This window comes from Coptis chinensis, chromosome 8 (assembly GCF_015680905.1).
Source record: "Coptis chinensis isolate HL-2020 chromosome 8, ASM1568090v1, whole genome shotgun sequence".
NCBI classification, from domain to species: domain Eukaryota; kingdom Viridiplantae; phylum Streptophyta; class Magnoliopsida; order Ranunculales; family Ranunculaceae; genus Coptis; species Coptis chinensis.
The window spans coordinates 62,308,581-62,333,002 of record NC_141463.1 but is presented as its reverse complement, the minus strand read 5'-3'; the positions used below and the strand labels follow the sequence as shown (position 1 = coordinate 62,333,002).

At 36.6% G+C, this 24,422-nt stretch overlaps 1 protein-coding gene and 1 pseudogene across 2 annotated transcripts; one reads left to right on the top strand and one right to left on the bottom strand.

The window, feature by feature from the left end:
• Positions 1-10,104: 10,104 nt before the first annotated feature.
• LOC147482315 (uncharacterized) lies at positions 10,105-18,088 on the top strand (annotated as a pseudogene). The gene is made up of 4 exons (XR_015203471.1): positions 10,105-10,500; positions 13,423-13,524; positions 13,658-13,723; positions 14,211-18,088. The product of XR_015203471.1 is annotated as an uncharacterized LOC147482315 (transcript).
• Positions 17,700-24,360, bottom strand: LOC147482314 (protein argonaute MEL1-like). The gene is given in 24 exon segments (XM_086575340.1): positions 17,700-18,324; positions 18,417-18,448; positions 18,557-18,651; positions 18,737-18,811; positions 18,895-18,958; positions 18,960-19,027; positions 19,107-19,170; positions 19,384-19,446; positions 19,790-19,932; positions 20,009-20,102; positions 20,135-20,181; positions 20,268-20,362; positions 20,365-20,388; positions 20,464-20,632; positions 20,721-20,840; positions 21,478-21,549; positions 21,637-21,747; positions 21,898-22,014; positions 22,099-22,237; positions 22,329-22,432; positions 22,534-22,643; positions 22,815-22,948; positions 23,053-23,202; positions 23,293-24,360. Coding segments are annotated over 24 exon segments (2,262 nt in total). The 5' UTR covers positions 23,295-24,360; the 3' UTR covers positions 17,700-18,154.
• Between the last annotated feature and the right edge of the window lie 62 nt (positions 24,361-24,422).

The window sequence follows — 24,422 nt, the reverse complement described above, 5'->3', positions numbered from 1 at the left end:
ATGGCGGGGGCGAAGGAGCCTCACTTCTTTATAGAAGTAGAGGATGGCGAAGATGAATAATAACGGGGGTGTGGAGGTAAGTTTTAGTTTACGTTAGTGTGCGCTTATGTCCCAAGCAATTTAATTACATTAACCCCATAATGGGTGGAACTCTTATAGAGTTGCGTCGGTTTTATTTCTTATATTAGTGCGTTCTAACCTTGTTTTTTGCGGATGTTTGAATTTTCCGCCGCTTCAATGGTATTTTTCCTACCCTATTTATTTAAATGCTTTGAGGACAAAGCATGCTTCTTGTTTGGGGGGCATAAAAACGTGTAATTAAGACATCTGCTAGGATATAAATATATATAATATGCATTTGTTTTCTAGTTAAAATTTCAAAAATTTAAAAATATAAATAAATAAATCCATGCTATACACTTAGGAATATTGGTATTGTTTTCTTTCTCTATGCTCTTAACAATCTAGAAGTCTCACATAGCTTTTGCATCGAGAATAATTGTTAGAAACTTAGGTTAATATGTAGGTAATAATCTTTGCATCTATCTATAAATATATTACGAAAGTATCTATGATTGTTAGCGATAAGTTTTAGAAATCTAGGCTAGAGTACTTATTCTACAAATCCTGTGAGAATATAGCCTAAAAGCCTTATATGAGAAACATTTGAGAAATGACACAAGGGAGAAGTAAAATCCGGATAGAGAAATCACACGTCCACTTGCTTGATCACTAAACCATATCCTAAGCGAGAATTTAGGCCCTTTTTGGATCGATATAGCTAGAAATTCTGACCTAAGTATATTTTTCGCTAGTCGCCCCACTGAGCCTTTCATTAGCCCTTCCATAACCCACAATTCATTTACCCTGTTACAAAAACAAAACAAAAAATAATAAAATAATAAAAAAAAAATCAAAAAAAAAATCAACCTACCCAATTTAGAATAAGTCTGAGAATAGAATGAATGAAGAAAGAAGAAGAGAAAAACCTATGTAAACAAAAATTAGTTAGTTGCTTCAGAAAATAAAGAAAAGAAGTTTCCATCCAAAGAAAAGAAAAATAGAAATAGAAATAAAATAAAAACTCCAAAAATAGAATAAAAGGAGTCAAAAGCCAAAGAAAAGAAAAAGAAAAAATATGGCTAAGGATGGAAACAAAGTGTAGAAGCAAAAAGTAAAATAACAAGGTTTTCTCTAGTTACATAATATGAAGACTCTATTATCTCGGACTTGTCCTTTAGAATATCCATTTTCTTCCTTCTTAAACCATCTCCTAATCCCCGTGAACACCTAATAAAGACCTCTAGCTCAATTAGGAATAAGTTAGTGTGATAGTAAGTGGCGGATGTGTTTGATCGACTCCGGCTTTCTGTGTGTCATTGAGATTGTAAGGTAAACTATGCCCACTTTGTATTAATTGGAGTAAATGAAACTTGAGTGGAAAAATCAGAGTGTTGTTTCTTGACTATTATTGTGAGAACCTACTTAAAGACGCTTATTCCGAAGTTCTTATAAACAAAACGCTAAACATTTTATAGTACTACTCATTGTGTATATGTTTATTGTAGATGATAGATTATTATGCATATATTAACTTAGGTTTCTGACTTGGTTATTCTTATTCAATTGCTAGAGATGTATAGATAGTTGAGCATGAATAAGGAAACAATAGTTTTATTTTCTTAGTCGTTGTAGTATAGATGAAGTTTGTGAGTACCTTCTTTGGAAAACTCTCCTCAGGCTATAACTTCGTCCACTAGAGAATTCCTAGTGGTTTAAGGCCTTGTTGCATATGGTCAATGCAATCCTTTTCAAATAAACGAGAGTAGTTAGAACTCCATTTTGGTCACTTATTCTAATTTCTCATCTTTGCTTGAGGACAAGCAAAATCTTTGTTTGGGGGTGGTTTGATAAGAGCCCAAAACTGTAGTTTTAACCCCTTAATAATCATCTTGTTAGACCAATTATGTGAATAATAAGTAAGAGTTAATACTGATTACGTGTTTTTATGCATTTCGGGCTTCAAAGTCCATTATGTGCGAAATGTGCCACTTTAGCGAGATAAAGGAGCAAAAGTCGTGAGAACTTCGAATGCCATATCTTTGGACTCGGACCTCGAATTGGGCCTACCTTATGTCAAAACGACCGGCTCGGAAAGAGATTTGCAATGGTCCAAGCCTTGACCCAATCAGAGGAGCAGAAGTGGACGAAAAGTCTGTTGAAGCCGAATATATTTGAAGAGGCCTTTTGAATTTGAAAAGATTGGGTTTTGGGCACGATTCTCTGGCCCAAAACATGGCTCCAAGCCCATGCACGATTTTGGATCTGAATGTATAAAACAAAAGCTTAGCTCTTTGTTAATGGTAGATTATTTAGTAGAGAATTAGGGTAGATAGCTTAGAATAGAAAGTAGCCATTAGAATAGCTTCTAGATCTAGATTTAATTGTTTTAATTAAGTTTAGTTCCATTTAAATTATTGTATTAGATTAAACCTTTGAATCTTGATCTTCAATTTGATTAGATCAATAAAGTAGTATTCTTTATCAATTTCGATTTTTGTCATTTACAATTTATTAGATCTAATTTCAATTCTTGTTATCATTCAATTCTTAGTTATTAATTAGATTCCATTATTGTTTAATTAAGTAAATTTCAATTCTTTATATCATGTTTAGTTTAAATTTAATCGGAAATGATTGCGTAATGATTCTCGGCTAAACCTCCATTAGAGGGGGTTGAGAAACCTTGATGAAAGCTTGATTCCGATTAACATAGATTCGTCGTAATTTCCTTTCCACTCTAGAAACGTTTAGTTCACCATGAGAATGGGTTTAATCGTTCACATGCTAGTTATTAATTGGTAGAAATGCCATGTGTAATTAGGGATTAGGAAGAACCAATTGTTCTGCGAAGCAGTTCAATTCGGATTATGACGATTCATAGTTAATAAGATTAAGTCGAGTTAAGGTGGAATCAATTCCCCTCTAACTCCTTATCATCGAACCAACGTAGCATTCCCTTAGTTATTCCTATCGTCGACTAGTTGCATTTCGTGGGTAGTTGCATCGTAGTCTAGTTGCCTTTTTTGTAAATCTCTCATTAGACTTTAAGAAGAATACTTACACGTGAGAACACAGCATGCGGAAGGACTAGGAGTGGAACGAATCACTCTACTCCATTATATCTCATAGGATTGAGAGTAGAATCTTTGATAAATGTAGGCACGTATTAAGTTTTAGTTTACTTACGTTTTGAGTTTTATCGTTCATTTCGTAGGTAAACTATCTTTTTATGTTTTATCACCTCTCCATATGATCGTAAAACTCGGTAAGCCGCTCAGAGGGGTCGGTGTTGAGAACAGCAATTTTGTCTTTTGGAAGAATAGAGCTGCTAGCTAAAGCAACACCTAATTCATTCTTATGAGTATCTTTGAAAAGAGAGGCATTTAAAGGGATATGGTTGCCATCAGCAAGGTGAAATTTAGGTCTGAAAATTTCATGGGCATAGGCTGACGAAAAGGAGTTAAGGTTTTGACCATCCGGAAGACCACTTTCAGAGTTTTTATTCTTTTAGAAGAGACATTAGTAGTTGGAGGGGGAATGGTGGTATTGTGTTGGGGAGCAGAGGGAGGATTATTTTTAGGAGCATTAGGAGGGTTGGTAGGGATGGAAGGGGGAGCAGGTTGTTTATCAGCAGCAGGGGGTTTGGAGGAGGGATTCGGTGTTTTCTTTTTCCCTTTCTCAGATAAATAACGACCAGCGTTGGCATTCATCGGCATTCAAGGAGCCATATCTGTATACAATAAAAAATGCTCATTAAATATATTTTGTAATATCGGATATTCATAAAAATCAGGAACTTCTTTTTTAATATCAGGGAAAAGATTGGGTGTCATGGTACAAGTGTCATCTAGATAATTGTAGAAGTTTTTGGGAAGTTTAGGAGGCAATTTGTGCAAGGCAAAGGAGGATATAAAAAAGGGTAGTTCGTCTGAGGAATCATTTAAAGGAGATTGAGGGGGAGTTGGCGACTGACCCATTTTTTGGAGAGCTCGATGTTTGAGAACGTAAAGAGGTGCCCGATAGTGTGAGATATCGGGAAGATGAACAGTAACTTTGGGATTTCCTTCTTTATCGGCATCTATTTTAATATCAACATCGGCTTCAGTTCCTTCTAAAAGCCTCAATACTCTGTTGGAATTACCACGAGCTTTGGCAAAATGAGGTAGAAGTACTGAAAAGACGCAAATGAGAGTGAAATTAGATAAGGGGTTTCTTAGGGCTAAAGAAGGAAAACAAAGGAAAGGGAGGACATACCTGTGGGGTTGAAGACTTGATATTTCAAAGGGGGATTTGCTGGACTATCGGAACTTTCCCAGTTACCTAAAACAACAATAGGATACTGGGTCCACTATTTGTCGCTATTGCGGTTTTTTCTAAGAATACCCTTAATGTTTTGATGGGTATGTTTTTTGGGATAAAAGTATCCGATAATCTTTTCACAGAATCTATAGTGCATAAGAATATCGGATAACCTAATACAGTCAGTGGCATATTTATCGGGAGAAAGGTGGCTATTATAATAATTACATACAAACATCAGCCGCCAGAAGTTACCAGTACCCTGACCAGGAGAAATGTCTAAATGGTTCAGTACTTCACGATCAAGGGTGGATAGAGGAAATCTCAGACCAGCAGCGAGTTGGCCGACAGTAATAATGATTCCATTCTTGGTACCGCTCTGGCATTGAATAAAAGCCCGAGTACCAGCATAATGTTGTAGATAAAGTGAAGAGGGAATCTGATAGGCGGTTTGAACTAAAGATATATTAGGTCGTTTAATAAAGAAACTGCAAAGACCAGTTCTCCATCGGCTGGTATCTTCTATGGTATCACGTTCAGATTCAGAGTCAGTGGTTGCAAAAGGATGGCATGGAATACCTTCTACAACATAAGATATGTCCCATGAAATATGGGGCCGAGAGTTATTGGTCGAAGTCGAAGCGAAGTTTTTACTAAAAGGTCTATCGTCAGAAATTATATCGTCAGAAAGAATGTTATCCGATATGGTATCTTTAGAAGGGAGACTAGCATCAGAGATGATATCTTCACTGGCCATTGAAATGACTATACACAAAGAATGAAGGACAAAGGTATTTTTAATATCGGCAATTAAATATTTATAATGTTATTAGCTGCATGATATTATAGTATCGGCAAGGTCGATATGAGAATTGAATCATTGGAGATACAGATGAATAGAGTTATATCGGAATAAAGTAATATCGAAAATATTGTGATACATGTCGATAGTAAAGCCAGAACAAACAAAAAGATAAAAACAATGGTAGGAATAAAAATATTCAAACTTTTATATGTTTTGAAGTTCAAGGTAGTAATATATGTCATTATATAAGCATTAGCACACGCAGACATGCAAAATTAAGGGATTCAGATGTAAACAACTAAAGCTAAGATAAAATATCGTATCTATTATTACTAAAGCAAGTATATCAATGCATGTGTTAGAAAGGTTAACAAAGTGCAGGATGAAAGAGCATACCTTATGGATTGCAAGAGGGATGAGTTCTGGAAAGTTGAAGAAGAAGAAAACCAGAGTTTTTTAGGTGTTTGGAGGCGTACTGAAGAAGCTAAAGAGATTGTGTGTTTGGGAAGTGTACTGAAGAAGCTAAAGAGGTTTAAGTTTATATTTTTGAAATATTGGACCGGGTGGTTGTTTGGGCCCGATTGTTTTCATATCCGTTATTTGGTATAATTGCTTCTCGAAAAGTTGAAATTTCAAAGGAAATTTCAAAATTTCGAGAGAGGGCGATGTAGTGGGCAAATATCGTACCTATAAACATGTTCGTTTCGGTATTTTAAAACTCGAGATATTGGCATAAAGGCCAATATCTCGGTAAATCGATGGGTGTTTAAATTGTATTGGGTAGAAAGCGGGAAACGGGAAAGAAAGGCAAGAGACATGTGTCAAAGATTGACTGGGTCCAAGCCAAATCAGGACACTATATAAAGACTGGAAGAGCATCAGAAATTCATTCATTCATTATCTGAAAAATCATTGTAAAGAGGAGAGAGAAATAGAGAGGAACAAAGAGAGAAATTATAAATTGTTATCGTCATTTTTAATAAAACAAATATTCACTTCATCTTCTTCTCTGATTCTGTTTCCTTCATTCATTTTATTGTGTGATCTTAGAGCATAAGTAAGAAAGTGTTCTTAGACATCACATTAGTGCTGTCTGTGGGAGAATCCTTGTAAGTGTTTTACGCATTGTCTCTTATGTTTTTCGGGAGCGATGTATGGCTAAAGGCAAAATCCAAGCTAATTTCAATAAATTTTAAGTTATAGAAATCCTTGTGAGTGCTCTACGCATCGTCTCTTATGTTTTTCGGGAGCGATGTATGGCCAAAGGCAAAATCCTAGCTCAAAAATCATATTTCAAATTTCAAAAAATTAATTGCAAAAATTGCCATCTCGGATTTCGAAAAGTGCCATCTCAAATTTCTCGAAAATTTCATTTTCTGGTGATACAAGTCTAAGTATCGCCGATACTCTCTTTTTTGTTGAGGGTATCAAAAATTTTATTTTATGGTGATACAAGTCAAAGTATCGCCGATACTCTCTTTTTTGGCGAAGGTATCGAAAATTTCATTTTTTAGTGATACAAAGATGTCATATCGGATAAAAGGATATATTGGATGAATAGTGTATCAGATATAAAATATCAGATAAAAGGATGTGTCAGATGTACAATATCGATGAACAGTGCAGATGCACACTATCGGATAAAATGATATATCGGATGAATAGTATATATGAAGAGTGCAGATGCACACTATCGGATAAAAGGATATATTGGATGAATAGTTTATCGGATGTACAATATTGATGAACAGTACGTGCAGATGCATACTACCGGATAAAAGGATATATTGGATGAATAGTTTATCAGATGAACAGTAAAAAAAAATATTTATATTGTTTCTCGAAATCTTCAAATTTTCACTTATAAAATTTGAAAATTTCAAGAAGGGAGTAATGTGGTCGCTAAATATCATACATACCGATATTTGCCATTATTTTATTAATTTCTGATACAATATCAGCATGAGGGCCGATATATTCATTATAAATTTCAGGTACAAATGAAAGAGACAAAGATGGATACATGTCAAAAAGCTATTGGATGGACATATGTGGACCAACTATAAAAAAAAGTGAAGACAAAATAGAGAGGGACTAGATTCATTTTCTCCCACTTTACTTTTTTTATCTTTCACATGTAAAGAGAGAGAGAGAGTGAACAGTGTAACCACTATTAATAGAATAAAGAAGAAACTTAGTTGATTAGATTCTCTTCTTGCATCTTACAAGGACTCTGGCCCCCTCCGCGACATTGCTGGAGAAAATATAAATAACTTTTTACTACCAAGTTGAGAACTACTTGTTCTAAAAGCTCCAACTCGTAGCGGGAGGGTTTGACATTGTATACAAAGGGTCCAAAACATGGTAGGCACATACCATATTACAATATGGAGTGGAGTCTTTGTCAACACTCCCACAAATATGGAGATGAGGACTAGCTAACACTCCACAAGGGGTCAGGGGTCACACACATACAACACTACTGTGCATCAACTGTGATGGTGTTGGCTCATTGACTTGTACTACATGTTAATGCTCTGAAACTTGTACTTAGTTTATCAAGTATACATTTGCTTTACGATTATTGGTTTCCATACATAGCGATGTTAGTGTTTAGCACAATGAATACGGTTGAAGGTCGCTTGTTCTTGTTTACTGGCGTGAAAGAAATTTCTTAGAATTAAGTGGAAATAACTGAGTGCGAGAAACAATTATGATACCTTAGAAACTTGGCAGTTAGCATGACTAGAAACATGATAAAATTACCCCCAATTCTCCCAAAATAAAGCTGTTGTTAGTTGTTACAAAGGATTCAGAAGGTGGCCCTGTTACCAGGCCAGCTCAGTTATAAGATAGTATAATATAATCAACCATTCAACCGTGTTCATGTTATTCCCATATTCCCATAACATATATTAATGGTTCAAAAACAACTTACATAACCGAAATGATGAAAGAACCACTACTCGTAAATTGGCCAGTAATCCAGTCATCATAGTAATATCTCAGGTTCATAGGGAAAGCTTCAATAATTGCTGTCTAGTTATTTGGAAGTTGTCATACAGGTGTTATTTTATACTTTTAAAGTGTTTCATCCAAGGCCCAAAATATCCATATCGATGAATATATTGGTGTACCCAAAAACCGATATATATCGGATATATCGGATATTTCGGATATATCTATTTTTTAGTAATCAGTCTAAACTATTTAAAATATCGGAAATATTGGATATATCGGAAATATAATATCGGAAATATCGGATATATTGGAAATATCGGATTTATATTTTAAAATAGTCAAAAAGTCAACCGATATATATTGATTATATCGGAAATATCGATTATATCGGCGATATAAAATTTCATATCGGAAATTCCAATATATATCGGGAAAAAAAGAATTCTATATTCAGTGGATATATATCGGAAATATCGATATCGGTGTACCAAAAATACCAATATATATCGGCGATATATCAGATATATCGGCGATATTTTGGTCCATAGTTTCATCTACCACCTGGTTGGACAGAAACAGTGGAATTCATTCTGGCAGATCTAAAATAAACATGTGCAGACGTGCAGTCGTACTTTGCAATTGATGTGCATTTAAAGCTAATAGGGAGGACTTTTATTTTGAGGTCGGCAGACGTCCAGTCGTACTTTGCAATTGATGTGCATTTAAAGCTAATAGGGAGGACTTTTATTTTGAGGTCGGCAGACGTCCAACCAAAGCCTATTCCATGGTTTAGCTATTCAGGTTTTAGCTGGATGGCCGAAAAGAGAATTAGTCTAAACATTGATGGATCGGAACTCTCTGGAGCTATTTGTTTAAACAGAAATGGGTCTCAGCCCCTCAGCTGCTTATCAGTTATCACAACGTGACATAGCAGATGAGTTGAAATGGTACAGAAATCCTATATGAAATTACCTGCCCTGTTTCAGTAATTAATATGAAGAAGCACCCTTAGCATCAGCATGCCAATAACCTACTAAAGGAGTCAGTAAAGAAACTGAGCTGGGCTGAAGAACTAGATGCTCAATACCATACTATTGTGTCTTTTATACCAGGTTGGGATGTCATGTGCAACTCCTAGCAAATCAAATTTTTTGGACCATAAAATAACTGTGGCGCAGGAAAAAAAAAAACAAATCAATAACCGTGGTGTGGAATGCCCATTTTCGTATGAATTGATAAGGTGAACCGTGAGGCGTGAGCATATAACCTATTGACCTACTTGTGCTTAACATCGAGTGCCTTAGCAATGCGAGGCTTTATGTTGACTGGGCAGCTAAGTATGTACTGAAAAATCTCATACACTTGTCTGACCATGGCTTACAGCCTTTTGCTAATACAATCATAGAAAAGTGCTACATTCGCAGGTCTGGTCCTTAGTTCCAGCAACTCATGCTTTGTAAGATATGGGAAAATAATAAATCATAAACATATGTTGCTACCTGAAGTCCTGAAACAACGAAATAATATGCTGGAACAACATATCATTCCTCAAGCTAGTAATACCGCATTAGGTTTATGCACACGATTTGCGCGACCTTCTTAAGCTACGAGTACGTGTGAATTGTGAAGGTTGAATTGTGATGAACCACAGTACCCAAAATGCTAGTAACTACGTATACCCAGTACTGTTCTCATAAAATGTTATATATTTTTATTTGGAGTTTTGGTTTGTAATTAAGTGCCACTCTGCTTTTGAGTACTCGTCCCTTCTTCAAATCACGCGAGATCCACACACCGTACATGAAACTGAATATTTACCGTCCAACCCCCGTATCTTCCCAAAACCAAACACGTGGAAACAGTTAACATGCTGGAGATTTAAGTCATTTCCTTCATTCCCAAGCCCATTTCCTAAACCCTATAAGAACCCTTTTAACTGCAAATCACGTCCGGAAACCAAAAATCGTATATGGCGACGTCATTTTTAGCACGAACTCTAGTTACCATCACGAAAAAACAAAACCCTCCTAATCATCTGTTTTCCACATCATTTACATTGAAATCCTCTTCAGTGTTTCTAGTTTCTTTCTCTCATCATCCTCATCAACATCTGTTCCAACTTCGGTTCTTGGACTACTTGGTGGTTCTCTCACTGATGAGTTACGTAGCTTTCCATTTTTAGTTGGTTTACGAAGATGTCATGCGAAAACACCATCATCTTCTTCTTTGAATGATTGTCCACCTACAGAAGATCTGCTTGGTGGTTGTGATTTCAAACACTGGCTTATTGTTATGAACAAACCTGAAGGTGATCCTAGTAGAGATGAGCTGATTGAGAGTTATATCAAAACTCTTGCTATGGTTGTCGGAAGGTAACAACATTGCTTGTTTCATTTTAAATTCATGATCATTTTTCTTTTACACCAAAAATGATTATAATTGTAAAACTAGACTGAAGTAAGGTAGAATGAAGTGACATCTTGTCCCATTTCCAAGTTCTCTCATGGCCCATCTACCTTGGTAAATATTGTGGTAACTATTTGTCACTATGTTCGTTGAATTGATTCTTGTTATCAATTTACACGATTGATTTGATACGACCCTATTGGAATTTTAGGTTTCCAAGTACAATCTTAGTACTATATTCCTAAATGTGGCTTTTGAACTCTATCTCATTTTCATTAACAACACGTGCATTTGGAAATAGAAAAAAGGAAGAAATTAAAGTAATTATTAGGAATTTGACAAAGGTTGTTGAAGCAAGGTTATCCTCCCCCATGTTGAATAATTTTTCCTTCTCCTGATTGCTATAAGAGCTAACCTATTAGACGCTTTAGACCCCTTTTAAAGTAAGGCAGCAATTAGCAAAAAATAAATAAATTGTTTTGAGACCTGCATAGGCCATAATTTACAAAATTCTAAACAAAAGCCAGAAACTCTCAACACCTTTTAAAATGTTTATAAAGAAAGGGTTTACTTTAATGGGGACCTTTAGTGGGAGAATGGGTGTTACTTAGTTTTATTTAACATCTATGATCTTGTGCTCCTAAAGTTTACTTCTTTTAGTAATTTTTCGTTGGTAAAGCAAATCTTATCTTCTTTTCCCTCCAAAAATTTCTTTTTCTGGTATCTTTCTGTTGGACCAACTAAGAAAGAAAAAGAGAGATCGGCTCAATCATGGCAACAGATCAACACGCCTCATCATCTTCTCCCCCCATTCAGCCAACTCAAACTGGTGGTGGGGTGTCCTCTTGGAGCTCTTAATTTGTTCAAAGGAGTTGTTTCAAATGCGAAAACAATTACTTTGAAGAACTTTACTCCGTTACTTGTTGATGGAGTTGCTGAAGTCTCTGAACATATTATAGAACAAGATATACAAGAATGGAAAGACTATTTAGTGGGTTATTTCTTTGACAAAAGACTACCTTTTCCTATGGTTAAGGAGTTTTTGACTAAAGAGTGGAAGCTAAAGGCATCTTTTGAGATCACTACAGATAAGGAATTGTTCTACATTTCCTTCTCTAATGGCGACGATAGGAAAATGGTGTTGGAAGCAGGCCCAATTTTTATTGCAGGTAGGATATTTGTTGTAAAGCCTTGGAGTGTTGTGATTGAATCTGAAAGGAACAAAGTTGATACTGTTCCTATATGGGTAAAGTTGACTGAAGTTCAAAAACAATTGTGGACACTTGATGGCATCTCTTTTGTGGCTAGTTTAGTTGGTGTCTCCATGTTCATGGATGACACAACTGCACAAAGAAAGAGGCTCTCTTATGCTCGTGTGTGTATAGAAATCCCGGCAACTTTTAAGTACCTAGCAACTGTGAGTTGGTGGGAGAGAGGTGATGGTGGGTGTGGAATATACGTGGAAACCTTCTTCATGTGAAAATTGTAACAAATTTGGTCATGCCACTGCCAAATGCACTTCAAGAGTTAACAAAGTTTGGACAATAAGAAACCAACAGGGACAAGCTAGTGTTCCAACCTATATGAGCCCTACTCAAGTAAATGAAGCAACACTAGCAATTCAAGAAAAAGGTAATGGTGTTACAAGTATGGAGGAACCTGTGGTGGTTACTCCTCAATTTGCTCTACCAAACATTAATCTTATGAGAAATGTGAGTACAACTCCTATAAGAGGATCAACACCTCAATTGCAAAGACAAGAAAATAGAGGAAAAGAAACATAAGAATCTATAGCGGCTACATCTTTTACCGAGATAAGGGTTGCTTTTACACCTAGGATAATGCAAAATGTGAATGTGCCTACTAGTCATAGTAATATTCATTTGGTGTCACCTAGAATGGTGGTATGCACTCACTCTGAGGTTCCAGCTACTCAGTCGAATGAGGACAATCAAAAGGATTGGATGAATGTGGTCGGCAATCACACAACTACTTGTATAACCCAACCAGTAGTTTTTAATCCTAGTGAGCAATTATCATACAATAGAGGTCTTAATATGTATCAAGGCTTGGTTGCTGAGGAAGAGGACTTGGATGATGACCTCTTAGGTTCAGAAGATGAGTTGTTTACAAATGATCATCTCATGGCTTCTCCACTAGTGGTGACCACAAAAAAAGCAGCAAAAACAAAGGCTGGTAAGAACAAAGTGGAAGAAGGTAAAATTCGAGCGCGTTCTTCAGGTGAAGTAGAGCCTACTCTTGTTATGATGAAGAAGGCGAAGTCACAAATTAAAAACAAAAGGATGAAGAACTCTAGGACTCACTTACTTGTGTTGTGCTTGTGGGTGTTTCTTCTGTGATTACGAGAAAGCGCAGTCTCATCTTTGGAAGGATCATCCTAAGATAGTGAAGCAAGTTATGGCCAGAAAGTAGGAGATGAGAGAGCATTCCTAGCACTACTTTAGTAAGGACCCTTTGTGGTATTTGTCGTGAGTATTCTCATATATGTCAGGCTTGATGTGTGTAGATCGATCTTGTAAGTTTTTGTGTACCTCCTTTTAATGATCTAACTCTTAGGGAGGATTGTAAGGTTCAACTTTTAATAAAACAAATGGGGTCTGCCTTAACCCCATAACCATTTAAAAAAAAAAAAAAAAAAAAAAAACAATTAGCAAAATGGAGGAAAATCTTGACCCCCAAGAATAGGAGCAACGAATAGCAATTTTAAACAGATAATATATATAAAAGGGCATCTCGACTTTGTTGAAAAACATGTTCCAATTTGTAACAAAGCCCTTTTAGTTCTTTGCATGTTAGTGAGCTGAAAGAGTTTATTTCCCCTTGTGTTTCAATTATTTTTCTTTCGTCGTCTCTTCTATTAATTGTAGTGAGGATGAAGCAAGGAAACAACTATACTCAGTGTCAACTAGGTTCTACTATGGTTTTGGATGCAGTATATCTGAAGAGCACGCTCTCAGACAAGATGAAGGGTATGTATATACGTTCTTGATATGCTCATTTAAATCCTTGTCTAATTTGGCTAGCTTCTCAACCATCAGGTACAATTTTTTGTTCACATAATTAACATTTAACACTAACATTTGTCTTCCTTGAAAATTGCAGAGTTGCCAGGAGTGCGCTGGGCCCTTCCTGATTCCTACATGGATGTTAAAAATAAAACTTATGGAGGTACTGACTTCTTGATTTTTTTTTTATTTTTTTTGGTATTCTTGATTTCTGAAGCAAATCTCTTCCAAGGGGCATTTACGCATGGATCTCTTTTTGTTATTGAATTTCTAGATGCTTTGAATTGATTGTATACTTGGGTGGTTTATAAGTTTTGTCCTCAAACTTAACATTGGTGAAAGCTATGATATGTCACATACTTAATATACCATTATTTTATTATATATAATTTTTGGTGCTTTACCGTGTTGGATACTTGTTGAAGTCATCTCCTTCCAAAATCACACAGTCAAAGTGGTGTTGATGAGCAAAGCTAACAGCAACTTCAGCGCGCAGCAACAATCTTTTCATGCTCCTTTGTCTTACCTTTTCTGTTTGAGTAAATGCTCCCAGAATATTTCCTTCAGCATCCCTGAGAATCTGATTAGCATGTTTGTTGTCTTCGTCAACAGGTTTTGATACCGGTTTTCAAAAATGTTCTGTATTGCAGGTGAACCTTTTATAAACGGTCAAGCTGTTCCTTATGATCCCAAATATCATGAGGAGTTGAGTAAGTGGACAAGGAGCAATCCACCAGATTGTGAGAGGTCTAGGCATAGTGACAGGCCTTGAAACTTTGATCGGTCAGGGAACTTTAAAAGGAGGACTGAAATTATGCAGAACAGAAATGTCCCAACTTGAACAGTTAATGTTCAGAACCGTGGACCTAATATGGGGAGTGGCACGCCTAATGCAGATGTTCAAAACACTCGTCCAAATATTGGAGGCCTGCCGCCTAATGAAAATCATCAGAATCCTGGTTCGAATATGGGAGGCCTGCCACCTAATGCAAATGATCAGAATCCTGGTCCAGATGTACATAATTTGTCCCCTAATGCGAATATGCAGGACAGTGCTAAATCGTGAAGGTATGCCTCCCGATGCTGCACATTTCAACCATTCAGACATGGGAAACAATGTGCCAAATGCTGGAGATTTTAACAACATGAATACGGGAGGTATGCCACATAGAGATGCTGGGCCAAATGCTGGATATGCCAACGGTTTTCCTGCTGCAGGATACAGGGATGCTTCTAAGTCCTAACAGAGCAACAGTGGAGGTCCTAGCCCTGATTAGAAGAGAAGGTACCAAAACAACTACTCACCTAACACATTGGGGGACATGCCAAGATGAAAGTAAATAATTACCTGACTACAACTGGTCCTTATAAGGTGTCTTTAAATCAATTTGGAAGCAAAAAAAGTTATTGATATAAGTTTGATATTAAGTTTAGTCATAAGGGTCGTAATGGCCAGGAACCTCTGGAAGAACTAGACCACATTATGCGAAAATGGATTACTGTAAAATAGCAAGAACTATGCATTTTCCTAAAATAATGTCAAATACTCAAATGAGTGGTTGCTTTAAAGAAATTTTTTGCAGGGAAAACTTTATTTTTTTTTATATGCATTTACTTCTGGAAAAATAAGTTCCTGTTGCAAACCAGCATGCAAGATGAATGGATGATGCCACGGTTTACCTGGATGCTGGAAGGATTTAATCAGTGTTGCATTTTATACAGAGATCTCCCATGACATTCTAGACAGAGACCTGTACCATGACATTTTACTTGAACCAGGTACCATGAAACTTACATACTGAGAAAGTCTAACACCATCCTACTACTTTTGACCCAATCAAATGATCAATTACATCAAAACAATCATGATGAAATTCGAAAGGATTCAAATTCTTGTATCATGTCTTATTCACAAAACACTTCCTCTGAAAGAATTCTCTGAAGCTCACTCGCTTCACAAGGAACAACCAAGACACCCGGTTGATCAAATCCAAACTCCAGTTCTGTTTCTTCCAATAATTTTTGAAATGCAGGATGGTTTAGATAACTCAGTGCAACAAGAAACTTCTTCGACTTTTTATCATTCATCGTAAGCACTGCAAAACACCCCTCTTTTGCCATGCTTATCCTCTGATCCCACTCCTTGCAGTAAAACTCCCACCAAGCTGAAGACAGGAGAACCCTCTGCAACTTCTGCATTACATGCTTAAGCCTGAAAATCGGGTGTGTGCTTATTTTCATTCTGAAGGGCCCAATTGTTTACAGGTTTTCCTTTTTGTTTGTACTCTTGTTCACTATGAATTGTTGGTTTTATAAGAGAACCTTCATATACGTTTTAAATACCTAGAGTATTTGGACATTGTCCATTAAAGGTGGTGCATGTGATCACGCTCTGACAAATCATTTTAAGTTTCAGCCACTTGGCCTCCATTTGAAGAAACTTGAGGACGTGAAGAGACTTTCTAGATCAAAGGACCATATGGCACTTGGATGATTAGACATTAGTTAATTGCTGTTCACTGTGTCCTTCAAGTTCCAGTAACATCAAGCTTATATATAAATTTTCTGATTACTGTCTCACTCTCACTTATAAGGAAGAGTTGCATCACACACTGCTATGTAGAGTAATTAATACAATGGAACATCTACGAACATCGCCGAAATGACATACAAAATAAACAATTCATGGCTACTGAGAATGTATCAAGTCTGATAAAGCTACAAAGAACATAAACATGCCATTACAACACTTGAAACCCTCTTCTCATTTTATTTACTACAATGCATTTTGTCTGGTGAGAAATAGCTAAGGCATCAAAAATTCAAAACCATGGATTCATGGTACCCCGAAAGGAGGAAAAGGACTAGTGATAGCTGGTCTTAATATATATTCTGTGGAGGATATATTGTTTAAGTTGTCTAGTTGCATTGGGAAGAAGAAAATTGTGATGGTTATGGTATGTAGGAAATAAATGCAGGGAGGAAGATAGATGCATTGTCATGGTGAGTTGGTGACATGGTGCATGCATTTGGGCTACGGATATTTTCAAGTGTGGTCGTAATCAAGAGTTGTTTGTCTTCTGGATAAGATAATGAATAAGCTTCAAGACAGAAAGCAAAGCAAATCAATCACTTGGTGTGGCCATGAACTGTCCAAAACTAGCAAGCAGTCGTCGTCCATCCTCTTCTCATATGGCAAAGCAAGTTAGTCTAGTACAAAAGAATCTAGCAACCAACGTTATATCTATCAATCAAGCACTCAATGCCTCAAGATCTTCATCTCTTTCTACTAAATGCCAGAACATTTCAATGTGGAGAACTGGACAAAACAAGTGCAGGACTAGTTTGAGTTAAAACAAAATTGAAAAGTATGAAGTTAACAAATTGAACAATGCAAGTAGGTTGATTCACCTCATAATATGAGGAATGGAAACATGTTATATATAACTTTTATAAGTCGACATATTCAACAAACTATGACGAATAGAAATACTATATAACCGGTAGGTCAAGGTTCTTTCATTAGTTTCATACACCAAACTATCCGGAGAATAAAACTTCTGAGTACTAAAACCAAATTTGGAGTTTAAAGAAATTGTGCCAATACCTTGAAAATTCTAAGACTGAAATTAAAAGAAAAGATAGTAGAGGATTGTAAAATTTGGACTGGTTTTGTACACATTAATTAAAAGAAGATGAAGAAAAAAAACATCTCGTTTCTTCTTGCTGACAATCGTTTCGACATTGAGTGAATCATAATCACACTGAACTTCTGGATATAAAACTGTGTTTTTGAAAAACCCATTCTTCTATCACTATACCATTTGAGCCAAACGGGTACCGATGGTTTTGGGACGGCCTGGAACGAGCCCGATCCGTTCCAATTAGCCAAAAATAGTATAGCGTATAGTGGATTCCACACACACAAACACGAAAAGAAATTTTACTTAGAGACTGGTCATTCATATTATTTTCAAAATTAAAAGAGCAGCAAAGTCATAAGATTAACCTTTCAAAAATACAGTGTGCCTACCCAAAATCATTCACATGCACTAATCCATTTATCTACAATAAATAAAGCCCTTTTCAAGATTCTTCATACAAAGCACATTAACCTCGTATATTTCAAGAGAAAATGATTAGCAGAAAGCCATCCATATCATATTAAAACCTAAATAATACAAAAGGTCTCGGCCCGAGTACTGCCAGAAATGAGTTAGAAAATTATACCAACTAAACACAGATTTGCATTGTCGAAAAAAGCTTTTTAAGTGTAAATGACCATGACTTCACATATGAACAATCCCCGAAATAGTAACAAAATTAAGATGATCACAACCCTAACTTGCCAGCCAGTAACCTAAAGGCACCACCACTCTTGAGCCCATCCTACCAAAACTGAACCAAAATGCTTTTAGTACCAAAATTCAAACCCAACAGCAGTCTACTATCTAACAGTCAAAATCTCACAAACAAGTGAAGGGAGATCACTTCAGCAAACTGAACCAAAATGCTTTTAGTACCAAAATTCAAACCCAACAGCAATCTACTATCTAACAGTCAAAATGTCACAAACAAGTGAAGGGAGATCAGTTCAGCAGTAAAACATCACATCTTTGACGTTATCCTTGATCTTGGGAAGAGATCGTACTTCTGCTTGTTGTTTACTAGTGGCAGAAGCCCCAGTCCCGCTATCAGAGACTTCCCCTTCAATATAGTGGCGGGTACGAAAAGCAGCCAAATGCGCATAATAGGTGGGAGGAACTGCAAAACAAAAACATTTCAGGCATCAATGACAGGGACAAGAAAATTGTGATAAGTACGACAGGAAATTGGATGCAAATTAAAAGACTTACCGACAGACGCAGATCGTGTGCACCTTGCATACCTGAAACAAAACGGTGAAAAGAACAGAGTAAGCACATCTTAAGAAAATAAAAGAACAAAAAATCACACTAGTCTTGAACATTAGAGATCACAGAGCAGAAGGTATTACGTATAGCACAAGTTGTTTGTAAGAATCGGCATGGTATCCGAGTTGAAATTATTCTCATCCCACAGAACATGATAGTGAGTAGGTCGGCTGGTACCCTGTGGATGTTGTGGACCCATGGTTAAAACAGACATCCCAAAACAGATATATCATATATATATGCATGACTTCCACAGCAATTACCTGGATACCAGCATGACTGCACAGGTAAAAATCAAATTCCGAAGGATGACATATCATTGAATCAACTACTGTGCCTGATTAAGAAAAAACAGATTTAGAACAACAATTCTCATATGACATGCAATCACTTGATAATTGATTGGATAAGAGCGCATTCCAGGAAGAATATTTCCACTCCTATCTGTCAGATTTTGATTATTATGATCAGCTGGAAAAAGACGTGTGGTATCTTTTCTGCACGACCACAAACGTTACAGGAGGAAGATACCCCTCTTCCAGAGAAGCACAAGCCTGGATAAGAAACAGTGATTCATAATAGATATATAAATATACTTAACAATATTAAAATAATTAATTGGAGATTCGTGACCTTGCGAATCGCGTCCAACTCATTGAGTAGGACCTCGCTGAACTGTCCTTCACTAACACCATCTTTGCAAATTTGAAAAATAAAAAATAATATATATATGAGGAGGGATAGAGGCAAATTCACTGTAGCCACATTCTAGCCACATTGTAAATAATATATATATATATTATTTTTTATTTTTCAAATTTGCAGAGATGGTGTATATATATATATATTAGTACGAAGATATTCATTTTCCAAAGCATAGTAAGAAACATTGCTCCTAAATAAGCATCACCTATAAAAAATAATTCGATGTGGTTTGAACCCATTTGACTTCCTGAACGAAATCAGCAGCTCCCTGTACAACAAAGTTAACGGAGAGTAAGAAAATACTCGAGGAACAAACTTTGGCTCCACTTTGCAACTACTTAAATTTGGGTCAGCTAGTTTAACACCATGACTGAGAAAAATAAGCCAGTGCCACATCCCCAACAATAAGAATCAGTAACTACAGTAATTTGGGTGTCGTCTGGAACTCTGGAATACACATAATTTTGATATGAAACCTATTTCGAAGTTTGCAGGCTGTATTATAAACTACTTCACGTTGTAGCTAGTCATACACAATACATGTAAAAGCTATAAAAAAGGCTGTTTTATTCTACTTAAGTTCTTCAGTAGAAAAACAATTACTCACTCACCGGATCATCCCTGCATGAGAGGTACCCTTCTGAGGATCTTCAACCAATGAGTAAAGATCTTGGATCAACTCTTGATGAGGGTGTTGTGCTGAGACCAGACCTCTGTATTTTGATATCTCGGGCCAGTCCATGGAAGCAACCACCTGCAATAGATAAATTTTAAATAAGGAAGGATGTAGGTAACACATCAGCAATTAGAGGAAGAAAAGAGTGACTTACAGCTGCAATAGACGGGCTGGAATCTTCCCCAGGACTGGGGTGAGTAACATCAGCACCAAAAATAATCGTTGGTTTCTCAGAAACAATGGGCATTCTCCTGGAGAGTGCCCATTGTTTCTGAGAAACCAACTATTATGGAGTGCATCCATCAGAACTGTGTTCCTTCCACCAGCCTACGCCAAATTGTAAACCATGAGACCAACACACTAATACACAGAGGTCTAGTGTAAATATACCAGCTGAATTGAATAGAACAAACCTTCACATTAATCTTAAGGGCCACATTTTCAAGATACTGCTTGTTACATTTTATCGCCTGTTTAGGCTGACAACACTGGGAGATTATACCAACTCTGTCTCGCAAATTCTTTTAATTTTACCTGTAAGAGAGCATGAAAACCAAGAATATTAATAATAGACATGAGATTGTATCAATATACTAAACTCTTACTCACCATATGAACCTGTCAAATCTGGTAATATAATGATCAAAAGTTGGAGATTCCCCTGCTGTCCTGAACTAGCAATTTTTGAAGCTGATTGGGTGTGAGCCTCAATGAGAGTCCTCTCGATTTGATCAGACCGTGTGGAGTGCATTGGGAGTAAAGGTGTTGGGTTGATACTCTGACAAGACAATCAAAAGAGTTGATGCAATTCATACATATACAATTATACATAATTGTACACACAGATGTTGGAAAGAAGCCTATACCATTCCTTTACTGTTACACATGGAAACAAGACCATGGAAGAAATACCCAGCAGGTTCCTCGTTCAAAAATGAGAAATTGATACACATCCAATGATTTATAGTACCTCCATTAACCATTTTCTGCAAATAAAAAGTTAAAATATCAAACAGGATACAAAAGAGTACATACACTAGAGGGGCTAAAAGAATTATTCAACAAACCAAAAACACCAACTTCAATTATTTTTTATTTTATTTTTTCGAATTTTTAGCTATGTAAAGCAAGCAATGAAAAGCAATATGTATCTAACAAAAGTGATACCAAGCATGCAATTGTTAGTATGAACACAATGTCACACAAACACTTGCTTTTCCATATGTTGACCACCACAATTTTCATGTATTCTCTACTATCTCTTCCCAACCATGGGTAGCATAGAGGAATTAAGTCATTTAGTCAAACACTCAAACCAATTAACAATGGATAAAATCAGAAGATGAAAACAGATTAACATGGCTGTTGGTTCATACTCATCCAAGGAGACGAGCTATTTTAACCATCTCAGGAAGTATAGATATTATCATCATACAATAATTCCCACACAAAGTTAAGGATAATTTTAAATACTATCAATGGTTACTGATGATGAAAATGTAAAGCTCATAGATTTAGAGCAGCATGAAAAATGTGATAAACTATTAACGAAATAGTTCAACTGTGACAACACCTAAAACTCAGCAGGAGTCATAAAAATCAAATATATAATAGACACTTAACTGCGTTAATCATATTCCACTGACCCATACGAGGCTGCAGCCTGACATCTCGACCAGTATCACGGTACTTCAACTGATAAAACAAAAAAATAATAATAACATATTACCTAAGCAGCATAAATCAGAAGTAAATAACAAGAATATCCTAGAACATAATCACCATTGGTGCAGGTAACACCCTTGCAGTCTGAATTACTACCAATTGGGGAATCACTTCAATCCCGAATTCTTTAGCGAAGACGTCATTTTTATAATCATTATGCAAAGGCATCTGCATCCAAACACACTTCTGAATTAGAAGCACCAAGGTAATTGGGAAACATAGGATTACAGAATCATGTATATGACATGTAGGGAACAAAAGGACGAGATGAGTACCAACGAAAAGTTTGATTGTTATCAAACTTAGTGTGGTGCATACCGTTTTGATATTGTCCTCCCTTTGCTTGGGGCGCTGACAAGATGCTCTTAAAATGTTAGTAACCTGCTTCACATTCAACCTTTTAGAATATCTCTGCCCCTCGACAATCTTGCAAACCTAGAATTGAAATAAAATAATTCAAGAACCTTGATAAATGAGCAAGCATCCCAAACATAAAGGACTTGAGTAAAAAAAAGGAACCTCCATAGGAAAGTATGCTGGCTTTGAATCACTTCCCGCTTGGAGGGCTGGCCAATGACCATACCGCAGCTTGACATCATACTTATCATGGAAGTATTGAGCGACAGACATCCTTCGGCCACCCTCATCAACAGTAAACCTAAATAGGCAGCAAAAATCACAACATAATATTAAGAAACATCTTATACTGGATATATGGAAGTAAGAAACAAGGTAAGTTAAAGACATACATCAACTGTTCAATCGGCTGAGTTGTTATCCCTGTAATCTTGTTACGCTTTTCTTCTTTCCTGTGGGTCAACTCAACATGAAGTCCTTTCACAGCTTTCTTGACCTGACAGACAAATATAAAATGAACACTCAGTCTGACAAGTGACAAAAAACAATCAAGTCAACAACAAAGTACCACTTCAACAAGGAAAAAGACGACCATACCTTAATACGATTGGAATCACTTAAACGCCGTGATGGATCCCTTAAGTTAAGAAGTTTCTGGACATAATCAATAACAGAAATGGCTTCATATAACGATGCTGCAACCACATCTACACAATGAAGATGATGATAAAATTCATACTTATAAACTTCCCTCCTAGATACTATACTACTAGCACTAACAATAATAGTTACTACTCGTACAGGATGTACCACAAACTGTTTTTAACGTTCAACCACACTACAAAACGAAAACAACATCCACGCTTTTCTATTCCTACCAATATTAAGAGACATTCCCATCTGGGTAGGGCGGAGACTCTGATAATATCCCCGCCAGCACTCCAACCCATCTCCAACATCAGTCCTTTGGCCCATCTTCATTGAAAAGAAAGACCGCCCTATAGCAGTATAGCTGTGGGGGAAAAAGATAATTGGTCGACTAAAAAAATTAAAAAACAACCTTCAACTAAACAAACAAAAGATCAGCTCCACACTACAAAAGGGGTAACATTTTACTTGTTCGAAGGTGATTCTCTCAAGACAATATCCAGCACTTGAATGGTCTCTTGTGGTGTATCACTCTGTTCTCCAGCTAGAAACTGCTCCAAGTGGTCCGGGTCGGTTATAGAAGCTAATTTGATAAACACCTTAAACACCCGTTCTCTCCTGCCAATCCAGCCAAAAAAATAAATTAATAAAATCAAAAAATCTATGGATCTACATAACAATGTATACTAATTGGGTTGTAGGTCTAACATTGGTTAGACGCATGCCTAACAACAACCCGTAGGTGGGAATATGCCCAACGAGAACTCAGCAGACAACCTTCCCCAGCACCCCTGCATACTTGAACCTGCAACCTGTTAGGATTACAGCCCTGCTACAATCTTGACATCAGGTTACTTCAAAAGACTGAGCTTTAGAAAGATACGCAGCAATACATTTAAGGGGGATTTATAGCTCTGATAAACACAGTTCAATTCAAAAGACTGAAATCTAGAGAGATATATAGGGATATTACAAAGGTACGATCGAGCCCATCAACCCCGCTGGGGACACACCCATCAAAAGGAAAAACTGTCGTATTCACTCTGTTTGTGTTTGACTCTCCTCTCATTTCATGTGCCTTCCGACTTGAATTCCCTTACACATTAACTATCTACCAACAATTTGCATTTCCCTCAAATTTTAGTACTCAGACTGTAGATTACAACACTCGACATGAAATATTTTGTCCATGCAGACTCCCTCACCGCACTCGTTTACACAAATGCCTTTAGCATTCCGTACAATCATTCAGTTTTAAATGAACCAAATAAGTTTTAAATTTTCAACATAATAATAAATTGAACGCTGAACAACTAATTTGCAATGCTTTGAAGTCTTCCACATTACTTTAACGCCAGAAACAAAATTGCTCCAAACACTGACTCAGAAACAATAACAGTAAAATTTTGCAAAGCAACCATTTACTTAGGATGATACCATATTACCATTTGAAATATAAACTTTTTTCCCAGAGTTAATTTAGAAAACATGTTTCAGAATACATGATCATCCCTCGTATGTGTAACATAAAAAATCTAGCCCTTCCTCCCTTAGACTAGTATCTGCTAAGCAGTGGGGGTGAGTGGAGTGGGAGAGGAAGATGGAGGAGTGGAGATGGAGAAGGAGAAGTGGAGATTTAGAGTGTCTGGAGAGGGAGGGGAAAAGAGAGAGTGAGAGAGACGAAGAGAAAAAACAAAAGAGAAGAGATGAGACAGACAGAAACCAACCAAATTGGTTTTTGTCCGCATAACCCCCCCTTCTCCCAAAATATTCGCTCCGCTCACGAATTAATACCAACTAACTACCAAGAAAAAGACTCAATTTAAAGGCCTTCTCTA